This window comes from Drosophila novamexicana, unplaced genomic scaffold (assembly GCF_003285875.2).
Source record: "Drosophila novamexicana strain 15010-1031.04,08,12 unplaced genomic scaffold, DnovRS2.1 tig00000770-arrow-pilon, whole genome shotgun sequence".
Lineage (NCBI taxonomy): Eukaryota > Metazoa > Arthropoda > Insecta > Diptera > Drosophilidae > Drosophila > Drosophila novamexicana.
Genome location: NW_020824821.1, coordinates 1,965,453 through 1,977,350, shown reverse-complemented (window position 1 = coordinate 1,977,350; position 11,898 = coordinate 1,965,453). Strand labels below are relative to the sequence as shown.

The window sequence follows — 11,898 nt, the reverse complement described above, 5'->3', positions numbered from 1 at the left end:
TTCTTTAGTTTTAACACCAACTATATATATATTTAATTATGCTAATGATGTTGATTTTAATGCAATTATACTAAAAGGAAACAACACAAGTTTGAAATACACATAATATACATTACAACAATTACAAATGCAGAATTTTCTTTGGTGAACAAATGAGAAGTAAATTCGAGTCGAAAATTGACACTCTTAAAGGCAATTAAACCATAAAGAGCTATTGGCTTTTAGTCTAGTTATTAACATACAATTCAACTTAACCGATTGCAAAAGGTCTGTTTGAAGCTGAAGTCCAATAATGGATTTTTCCGAAAATCCAAAAGTGCAGCAAACTTTTTGAAATGCATTGCGGTGAAAAGGTTCTTCCAGAAGATAGATATTAATTTTTGATCAGTGTTTTAGCTATATATGTTGGACACATGTTTGAACACGACCAGAAACACAAATTTCTACATCCCCCAGCCCCCTAAACATAAGGGCGCAGCTGTGGATGCAATGGTTTTGAAAACTTAAATGGCTTTATATCCCTTTTGAGATACTATTGAGTATAACTACAAATATATATATATACATAAACACGATGTCTGGATGTACTTGAATCTAAGCAGTAATTAAGTGTCATTTTTGTAGTGTATTTGTGCAGCCCTCGCGACCTCTTGTTATTGACGTATTATAAGTATTGTAATATCTCGCTCCCTCCCTCCCTAGAAACGTGCAACATACTTATATAAAATAAATTCTAAATATCTGAGCTACATACTACTACATATTTGAGAGAGCAAATTGCTGATATTTTACACTGAACACAGTTCGAAAAACAAATCGAAGTTTAACATTGCTTTTCAATTGAAAATGTTTGCTGGATGTAAAATATTTCAACCAAGTAACTAGGCCCTAAAATAATGTAGCATGCAACAATTTAGAGAAACTTAGCTGAAACTTTTTTGCACCCTAAGGCCCACAAACAAAAAACCTAAACTAACTAACTAAACGCAAAGTACGTTGAACCAAGTATATGATATACTACTATATATTCAACAAAATTGTGGTCGCTTATCGCAAAATGTTATTTTAGATGTTATTTAAAAACGTTGATAAACAATTTTTGTCTAGCTGTGTATAAGATATATGTGTGCATACCTTTCCGAACATGATATTATTGTATACATATAAGCCTATATATTCCCTCAAAGAAAAAAACGCATGAGTTCTGTGAGCTTTAAACACACACACACAAAAGAAGTCAATGAAAATTGAATTAATCAAATTGAACTTAGATTTGTATTGTGCAATCGGAAGACTTTTACGAGACCCCTCAAGATGTTGGCTTGTTTACACAACGCATCAATGATCCAAAAAAAAACAAAAAAAACTAAGCTATGCGCAAAATCACACTTAAAATCTTGAGACCAAAATGCGTTTATTTAAAATGTAAAACCAAAGAAAATATATATATATGCATATATAGCATGGATCATAAAAAGAACGTGGATCGATTATCAACTAATTTGTGCGTCAATTATGCCCTACACACACACACACTCACACACGCACACGCACACACACACACACATACATACACAAGTATGCATAAAAATTGTAATATTGTTATCATTAATTTCGTAGTCCTATGGGTTGCATATGTAACTTTGTTGTGCGATCAAACAATGCGAAAAGAAAAAACATTTTTGAATTGTAACTTTTGTCAATTAACTTGTAGACTGTAGATTGCATATACCAAGTGAAAACTAAAACAACAAATCAAACGCACATTTCGTTGCTGCTAAATTACTAGCAATATACATATATATACTTATATATATATACATAAATATATATAGATTATGTATGTGAGCGCCCATTTTATTATTGTTTCATAAGAGAGCAGCCGAATTATGTACATATATACATATATATCAAGTAAATCCAGAGGGCCAGTGTAATAGAGCCTACTCCCGCGACTTTAACTTGCTTGCCGTTATTTTGTTTAGCTGTGTATGTGTTACGGTGTCTGCTTTGAACTATAGTTGTTGTGAATATTCAAGAAAACAGTGTTGAGTAGTTGCGAAAATTCGTAGATGTGCACCAAACATAACGTAAAATAAACCATCCGCACAAACGTTAAGAATTAAATGTTTATAATAATAATATTTAATAATTTTGAGAGCCGAAATTGTTGGCGTTTGTAAATGCGTCTCATTTCGGGCGCAACTCTCCACCTTGTAACACGAAAACCCTATTGATTCAAAATACAATTTATATTTGCCAAGTAAAGAACATAATAGAGCCCTTTCTGGTTTTGTAGGTCTTGCAGGGAAGTTAGCTGCTTAAAATGCCTAGCATTAAGCTTATGCCTATGAAAATATCGTCGATCGGATTATGCCTCCTTTCAAATTTCAGTAACCACTTTAATACAAAACTTTTCTAAGCACAACTATAGCATCTCAACTTTGAAAATTGATAAAATTGCAATTGACTTGTATAACAGTATAAGAGAAAAGTCAACTAACAGTGCATAGCGATACATACTCGTATGTAAACTAACAGTGATAGAGAGCCCAACAGATCGAGTGGGCGCAGTGAGATATAAGGAATAAAAAGTTCAAGCAGAAAATTGTATTTTTCCACCGAAAAATTGCAGGTAATGGAAAATAGAGACAACTTGTTAATATAGTTACCCATATGCATGCATACAAACATATGCATGTTAATGCATATACACATAGATATGGCAATTAGATCGCTCGTGTACATATATATGATGCATATACATATGCATAAATATTTTTGGAAAATGGAAATAGACATTGAAATATGTACATAGGTGCAGAATTGTTAAAAATTGTTTGGGGCTAGCGACATATCTCCGCGTGTCTATTACATATAATTCCGCCGGCAAAATAAACTGGGCGGAGATATGTCGGCGGAGCTATGTCGATATGCCTTGGTAGGAGCTAAACAGTTTCGAAGCAAAATGAAAATGGATATTGTAAATGTTAAAAGCAATGTTCAATTAAAATTCGTTTGGTTGTTCGTTCGTCAAACACATAGATATTTCAGTTCGTATTTGTTGAAGTTTTTAATATAATTATAGTTAAAGCGAAATTTAAATCACGTGTGCTATAATTTGTATCGTATCGGCGCAGAGTGGAGAATGTGGGCACAGGAACACCAATTGCAACACACGTATAAAAACATATAACATATGATTAAATATATACATATATATATATATATATATATATATATATATACTATATGTAAATGTAAAGTCATTACAAAGATGAACAACTTTTCTGAAAAATAAAGTGTATATTCAAATATTAACTAACGCATTTTTACTATACTTACATTTTATCCATAACCTTGCTTACCATTTTTCAGATTATAGAATTGTGATATTCCAAATCAAGTTGATTTTAGCCATGGCTATTGACTAAATAGAATATCCTGTCACATGGGAGCCGAAGGAGGCTTATGAAAACTTTAAATGGCCATATATTCGAATGGCACCGAATATTTCTGATTCCAGGACAAGCCGAATATTTCCATCTTTCAGAATCAAGAATGCTTAGAATGCCAATCGAAAGTACGAGTCGAATGAGGTATATCATTTCAAATTCAGATGATAAATAACGAAGATATTCGAGCTTTGAGGTTTTCAAACACCTTGAGTCGCAAATGCTAGAAATGTGAACAACAGATGGCGCTGCAGCAATTTCATCAATATTCAAAGTAGAGCACACTTTTGTGCGCAGGGATTTATATAACATTTCGTAAATTTTGTCATTTAATACAAAAAATAGATATATGCATTTCTGTACATGATTAATATTTTTGTGCTTTTTGTGCTAAAGAGATTTTTAATTGTTATTGTTGTTGCTTGCACTAAAATCTCGATCTTTGTGCGTGAGAGTCGACGAATTTAGTGGCAATGCGAGACAACCAAAATAGTTAGTTTTTCGTTAACAAAATTTTGAGATGGGAAAACACGTTTAATGTCGCTTCATTAAAGCTTTAATACTTTGGCAAATTACGCAAATTCTGATAGTTTTTACAATGCGTATATGCAAATAATAAGATACAATATTAAAAAAAAACAATCAACATGACGCTGATAAGGCAGTTAACTAAAGGTTATTGCGAACTAAAGAACTAAACATACGACTTAGCTACTACAACTATAGTTTTAAATGACTAAAGGAGCTTTGATTCACATTTATATAGGTTAGATTCATGCAGTCTTGAGGCAAAGCCAAAACAAATGACATTATGCCTGACTGCACTTCATGTATCCGATAAGATTACGTACTTAAGAACTACATATAAATAGTTTTTACCTAGCTTTATATAATGTGTTTGTTGATTGATATAATGTACAGTTTTAAGTTGCCCACTATCGGTTTGCCGTTAGTCAGAACACATGGTCTAGATATATATACACAGTTTAAACGACAATGGGCTACGTGCAAATCTCGTTACTGGCCGGGCAGGAGCTGCTCGCCACATTTGCGTTCAGTGCTCCTGTGCCCGTAGTCATGCTTGCGGGTGTAAATGATTTGTTCGTGGAGCAGCTGGATGCAGATACAGATGCTGCTGCTGATGCTGATGCTACTGTTGGGGACGCGGGTGTAGTTGTTGAATCGGGTTCCGCCAGCTGGGCAATAGAGTTGGCATTGTTTGTCTTGCTGTTCTCTAACTTGGCACGATTTAGCGCCTCTTCACGCTCTTTTGCATCAAAGTACCAGACGGTGATGGCATAGCGGGTACGATGCGCGGGCTGCACTTCATGCGGATTTCGTATATCCGACCAGAAGAATATCAGACGATCAAACTTGGGTTCAATATCGGCCACAGTTGTACCCGGCGTAGGCCGGATCCTGTTGACAAAAATACAACTATAAAAAAAAGCTCCTTTGTAAGCCAACGCTTGATTAACTTACCGCAGTATGCCGCCGCTTTCACTGGCATTCCAATTGATATTTAGGTAATATATGGCTGTAATGACGCGTCCATCCTTGTTGGGATTGTCCACATGCATAATATAGTGCGTTCCAGAGCCTGGATAACAAGCGACCATAGCCTGCAGAAATCATGAGCTTAAATAAAATGTTCGCATATTTTCACTTGAATTGTGCTTACTCTCGTGCGTTCTCTGATATGGTAATTGCCCAGGATACCATTATCCTTCATTGTATTCACACGATACACCACAGAGTCAATCTGTAATTGAGACAGACAGTAGGTCAGTCAGATGTCGGAATGTTCAGACCGTTCGAAAGCTCACCTGATTGGTCAGATACCACACATTGGTGCAGCCGGGCTCATTACCGCCGACCCATTTAATTTTATCACCCCGAATTTTATCACCGCGCACCTTAGAGGATTGCGCATCGGTTCTCATGTTATGCACCAGCTGACCATCCTGAAAGGCGCCCGCATTGTACATGCTGCGCACCTCGTTCAGGATCTTAAGACCCTTATCCGTGCCCAGGAAGTCATCCACCACAGAAAGTCCGTACTGATTCATGTCGTTGATAATATTGCGACAAAGATCTTCATATCGGCGTTCGCTGTGGAGACAAAAACAAACAAACAAACAGCTAAATTAGTTAAAATAATCCCCTGTTAATCTGAACTCATCTCGTCTGTGATTATAAGCAACTCCCCCCTTGCAGCTCTTGGGTCACCTTGGCATATTAGCCCGGGAGTAGCCAACGTTTGAACTCATTGAAATTCAAATAATTAGTAATATTCATTATTTTGTTTAATTTAATTAATATGCATTTGCATGTTTTATATCGTTTTTATGATTTCCAACCCATAAAATTGTTGCTGTATTTATTAGACATCTTTCAGTCACGTAGTCCAAAAACTCACAGCACACACAGCTACACACAAAGAAAAGAGAATTCGAGGCAAGAGATGAAGTCTGGATAAGCAAAGCAAATAACAATTTTCGTATAAATTTGAAAGCCGCAGCAAATTTGGTCTTTAAGGTAATATGCAAAAATACAATAAATCAGAAAGGTACTTAAATACATATATGATTTGAAAGTTTGTGAGAAATCGCGTTCGACTTTAAAGTTGGAAAAACGATTACTAAAATGTCTCAAGTTATACATCGCAACATTAAAACGGTGATAAACCGGTTTCTATATCGACCACAACAATGCTAATTATAAAAAAAAAATGTAATGCTAAAAACAGTTATCAATTTGAATTACCGTTTATCCAAAAGTTCGCGAAAATATTGTTCAGCATTGGCAGGATGCGCCGAATGCTTGAAGAAATTTTTATAATCCGCAGTCGTGGACGTAATCATTTTGCGTTTTTTGATTTATCGGTTTTAATTATTCTTTTGTTCTACACTTTGGGCTTTTATAATTGTTCTGTTCTTTAACACAGGCTTGATAATCGGAAACGACTCCGGAAACAATTCACGCACAACTGATGAACGTTTTAAATTGCCTGCCTGTTTTTATATACCCGATTGAGAGCAGGTGGGAAGCAACAGTCAGAGAGAGAGACCGAGAGACAGAGAGAGAGAGAGAGAAAGCACCGGCTTTTGTATCGACACAGTGTTGGTAAGCACAGACCGGCAAATACCGGTACAAATAAAGAACCAGCTGTTGTAAATTGTTTTTCAATTGTAATAGTTCTTTTGGGCAAGTGTGTTTGTTTTTATTTAATTTTTCTCCCATGTGCACTACTCTTATTTTTATGCATCAAAGAACGAACCGCTCGCGTCGACCGCACGTTCATTACTGAGGTGACGGAAACAGCAGCAGCAGTGAACTGCCGACCGACTCGACCGCACCGTGGGAGATTATATTGCACATGTATTTGTAACGCATACGTATTTCTCTGTGAGTTGCGTTAGAGGCATGAGCAGCAGAAATTATTGCTATAGAGCTACCTTTGCGTGTTTACATATACATACATATATATATATATATATAAATATATATTTATGTTTATAGCTGCAAATAATTGAAAATGCTAACAGCTGGCAACTTTGGCTTTATCAAACTTCATTGGTTACGACTGATTTCCGCGTGCCCTTCAACTTGCCTGCAACTGTCCCCAGCACACACGAATGCAAACACAGAAGGCAAACGCGAAGCACTCACACAATAAACGAGCTAGCGCTCACGTAGCCCATCGTACAGTACAAAAACAAAGGCACATGCATGAAAATCAAAACGGCCGACTGAAAGAGAAGACGCCACAAGAGAGAGAGGCATGGACAAAGGCGTTTGAATCTGTTTGCCAAAGCGAATGGGGGAAAAATACGAGAAACTAAAGAAACAGCTGTAAATACATGCATGGGCATACATATTTATAAGAATGTGTATATATGTGTATCTTTGTAAATATATGTTAGTATATATGTAGATGAAGACCGGCGCGTACTCCAAAATTTGGGTCAACGGCCCAGTTCAAAGTCACCCGTCTAACTCATTTTTGAAAGGGATCCCAGCAGCAAACATACACAAAAACATACATACAAAGCGCAATGATTGATTGTAGCCCTTAAATACAGTACGTGCGCAGTCAGCGAACATGGCACGTGCACCACGCGACAGAGATGTCCCACATAGTACTTCTTTACAGTCACAATTAACATTGGCAACGACGGGTAGAAAATAATTAGGAATTTGTAGAAAATATGTACAAGCCATTTTTGCGGGTACCTTATAAAACGTAATTCATAAAACAATGCCTCTCGAGAGAATAAAGTGCAGGACTATAAATTCATACATAATGTGCAAAAGCGTGCGAGTCACAGCTAATTCCATTGCTCAGCACTGGTTTGTGGTCGATGCTGTCGAGGGCGGCGAGCACGCACTCATGGCGACCTTGTGACGTGCGCGGCCAGACGTAGTTCAAGCTTCATACATACGTAAGTATGTATGTAAGATTGTCGTCTTGTTTGTTGCTGGGCATATTGTGGGGCTGCAAACTGTATCACCTGCAATGCACGCAGCAGAAGGCAGCTGTAAAATGTTTGTAACATATAATGGCAGCAACTGATTTTGTTGATTTTGATCGTTAAAACATTTTTCATTTAACTTTTGCTAATTTCTTGTGCCGCGAGTCTGACAAATTAGGCACTTTCATAGATGACATACATATGTTTGCTTGTAAGAAGAAATTAACGAACTAAGTCATGCGACATGCCATTTCTAATTGTTTAATAAAGAACAACAGACCCGGTCCAATCTTGAGACGCGAAGCAGCGCCTACGAAAGATTGAAAACGCAGCAAAGACTTGCCAATCAGATAAGAAGCTAAATAAAAACGTAACGACTTGCGTACGCACGGCACGTACGCAAAACAATTGCGAAGGGCCACCCAAGAGGAAGAAGCACGAAGACCACCCACCAAAGACGATTAGCAAAACAAAACGACAAAAGAAATTCGCAAATTTATCGATGAATCAGCACTAAAGTCATCGGCCGGCCATTTGCAATTAGAATTTTTGCCAGTTGTGTGCTGGTTTGTGTTCGTGTGTTTTCTTATATGTATCTGTTTAAACAGCATGTGTAAATAAAAGAAAATATATGTAGAAACAATTTGGACCGGCCAACTGCGCAACAGAATAATTACAAAGTAAGCGGCGCCATTCAGAAAATGCGACTGCACTTCGCAAGAGGTGTTAACAAATCAAACAATGTGCTCAGGTGTGTACGTGCACCTACTCGGTATGGGAATCGCGACAGTTCGGCTCGATTCGTCTCAACTCGGCCATATGCATTACATGACGCTGCACGTAACGGCAATAATAAACAGTAAACATTCCAGACGACGTACGCCATGCGCCATATTCGCAACTGCACCAAATCTAATCGCAGGGCATATATTTGCTTTTGGCAAAAAAAAAAAAAGAACACCATAAATTAACGGGCCTGCAGTCAGCAGCGCCAAAGATCCGAGCACGTATAGCTTATCGCTAATTAGCGCCTTGTGTGTGCATGTGTGTAAGTAACTATCTATGTATGTATGTATGCAGCCGCGAATGTAGAATGTACATTCATAAGTACGCATTTTCCGGGGCGTTGGCTTTATCGCGTTACATATATGTGTTAATAAGAATCTCTATGTGGAATCTCTCTGTTAAATTGTTCTTAATTTAATAAATAAAACTATTGAAACTTTAAAGTTATTTAAATCTTTTTATATCCTGATGGGTGAAATGAGATTTTGTGCAATTGCATATAACTGGCAGAAGGAGGTATCTCCGATCCAATAAATCATATACAAGATTATGTCAAGAAATTCTTTTGACAAAGCGAAAAATTCATATTTTCCATATTTCCGTTTTATTATTTTTCTTAGAACTCTGTCAAAAAAATACATATTGAGATCCATTGCTTAAAACAATTATTTAAAATAAAAATTAAAAAGTATCTAATGTTGATCAGGAACGACGTCCTGGGTCGGAAAGATATATTTTCGATAGATTCCCATTTTTTAACCATTTTCTGGAATGTATTTCTAAAATATATTAGGAGCTTAATACTACACCTTGCCCAGGTGAATATTTAATAAGGATTGGACTGGAAAGGCCGAATTGATGTTCCATTACCGAATCCCATTGTGCTTGAAAGTTTTTAAAGAGTTCCGCTTGGATTTTTAGAGGAAATTCATTGAAGAGAAAGTTGGACAGCTTGCTTTGATCAATAGGTTTGTGGTATTTGTAAATTTTGTGTAACAAATGTTTGATATAATGTTTGTTCAAAAATTAGTTTCAAGAACACACGTTTTCTGTATAGTAAAAAAATTTTGCCCAAAGATCGAACATTCACAGTGACCCGCCGACACTTGGACACTACGAAATTTAGCTAGCAAAAGAACCAATTGAACAAATCTTGAAGTCTTGATAACAATGGTTGAATACACACGTCAACCATGTCCAATACGCATTGTGGAGGATTGCGGCTGTGCCTTTATGATGGGCTGTATCGGTGGCTCCATGTTCCAGTATATGAGGGGCTTCAGAAATGCGCCAACTGGTATTTTGCGCGGCCTTTACGGAGGCTTAGACTCCGTTAAGATGAAGACGCCGGCAATAGCCGGCAGCTTTGCCGTTTGGGGCGCCACATTCAGCACGGTTGACTGCACCATGGTCTACTACAGGCAGCGAGAGGACTCTTGGAATTCGATCGTAAGTGGCGCTGCCACGGGCGGCATACTTGCTGCCCGCAACGGCATCAAAGCAATGGGCAATGGTGCCTTGGTCGGAGGATTGGTGCTGGCCATGATCGAGGGTGCTGGTGCTGCGGTAGCCACAATTTATGCGGCCCAGCCATCCTGCACAGAAAGTGCCCATCCTCTGCGACCGCAATGGGAGCAGATGTCTGTGGCGCCCGACAACAACGGACAGCAGAGCAGCAGTGATGCCCTGGCGGAGATTGAGCGTGTGCTGGACAAGTGCAATACGTACAAAAGTCCAACGAGAAGGGCTAGGCAAAAGCCCAAGTACATGGAGACCGAAGACTATATCAAACAGTCGCCATCCCTTCTGGAGCTGGTGAAACTAGCTAACATTTTTAAAACTTAACTAATTTAATAACCTTTTCGGCCATCATATATTAGTCATAATTTACTTCAAAATTAGATGCATGTGCACCAGATGTTTACTAAAAAGACCTGAGATTTGATATTGTAAACGTTGCATTTGCTTTTAATACCTTGTTCGAAAGGGAAACAGATAGAAGTAGGCATATTTTGATGATGATGAGAACTCATTGTGAACTCACCTGCCGTTGCCCATGAAGCTGGCATCCGCCTGGCCAATCTGATAGCTAGAGCTCTTCTCACCGTTGTGCTGGCTATGATGATGATGCCCATGCCCATGGTGCTGATTAATGTCGGCCTGGGCCGTCTGGGTGGCCAGCGAGGGCTGTCCAAAGCAATTGAACAACTCGTCCAGTTCACTTGGCCAGCTCTGAGCCTGTGCTGCCGGCGTCATCATTTGGGCGGTAGAGCAATTGGCGCCACTCACATCCAGCGTTGTGGCAGCCACCGCCTGTTGCAGCTGCTGAATCTTGTTGCTGTTGTTGTTGTTCTGCTTTTGTCGCGCCAGCTGGCGGCAATCATGTCGATGGGTCGGCCAATCTAGATGCTGATGCTGTATGGAGCAATAGTAAATGCTTTTGCATTTGGCGCATCGCAGCAGCTGCTCAACTGTGCCGCATATGGCGCAGCGTGCCCGCGACGACGACAATTGTGGCTTCTGCATGTCCTTGTCGCGTCCCCTGTTTATAGCATATTGGCAGCCTTGAAAGTCTGTCTGGCAACGTTAATTGCCGATTTTCCACTCCCCCGCAATATATAGCCACACTTCGGAATATTGTACAACAACAAAGCGGCGGCGACGACGACGGCGCGTGTGGGCCAATTAGTTTTCAGGCCATTTCACCTGACCTCATTTTGCTATTGAACTCTCTGCCTATACTATACTGTAAGCATTTTAATCACGTACGCCCAGCCAAAAAATAGCAACAATAAGATGATATGTGGTTTTTGTTGCTGCCAGATGCGTCGGCCACCACTGCTTTTGCTTTCTTTACCGTTCACCGTTCACCGTTTTGCACGTTATTGCATTTTATTTCGACAGTAACACACACGTTGCATTTACTCGTGGGCACCAACTGTGCGTACTTTACCAACAACAAAAATTGCTTGCAAATGCAAATTAATAAAAATTATGCTATTCACTTTCACGATGATAAGTGTCGTTCCGAAATGAACTAGTACTATCGATAGCAATGCTTCACTCCCAAGAATAATCGATATAAGGTACATACACATCCCTGTGTGCTGGAAATGCGCAAGTGTGCACCATATCAATTATAACAGTGATATCGATGTCTAATAAGATTAATCGATTTCGAA

At 38.5% G+C, this 11,898-nt stretch overlaps 2 protein-coding genes across 3 annotated transcripts; one reads left to right on the top strand and one right to left on the bottom strand.

Moving 5' to 3' along the window:
• Positions 1-3,819: 3,819 nt before the first annotated feature.
• Positions 3,820-11,743, bottom strand: LOC115763659 (egl nine homolog 1). 2 transcript variants are annotated; one of them, XM_030706330.1, is made up of 5 exons: positions 10,761-11,743; positions 5,282-5,567; positions 5,137-5,217; positions 4,938-5,077; positions 3,820-4,874 (listed from the first exon to the last, which is right to left on the bottom strand). In XM_030706330.1, the coding sequence occupies exons 1-5, from the start codon at positions 11,240-11,242 to the stop codon at positions 4,457-4,459; spliced, it is 1,407 nt and encodes a 468-aa protein (XP_030562190.1). In that variant the 5' UTR covers positions 11,243-11,743; the 3' UTR covers positions 3,820-4,456. The 2 variants fall into 2 exon arrangements, with proteins under 2 accessions (XP_030562190.1, XP_030562191.1); XM_030706331.1 differs by lacking the exon at positions 10,761-11,743 and adding an exon at positions 6,222-6,749.
• Positions 9,724-10,659, top strand: LOC115763664 (probable mitochondrial import inner membrane translocase subunit Tim17 3). The gene has a single exon (XM_030706335.1). It carries the CDS (start codon positions 9,887-9,889, stop codon positions 10,559-10,561), a length of 675 nt encoding a protein of 224 aa, XP_030562195.1. The 5' UTR covers positions 9,724-9,886; the 3' UTR covers positions 10,562-10,659.
• Positions 11,744-11,898: the final 155 nt, after the last annotated feature.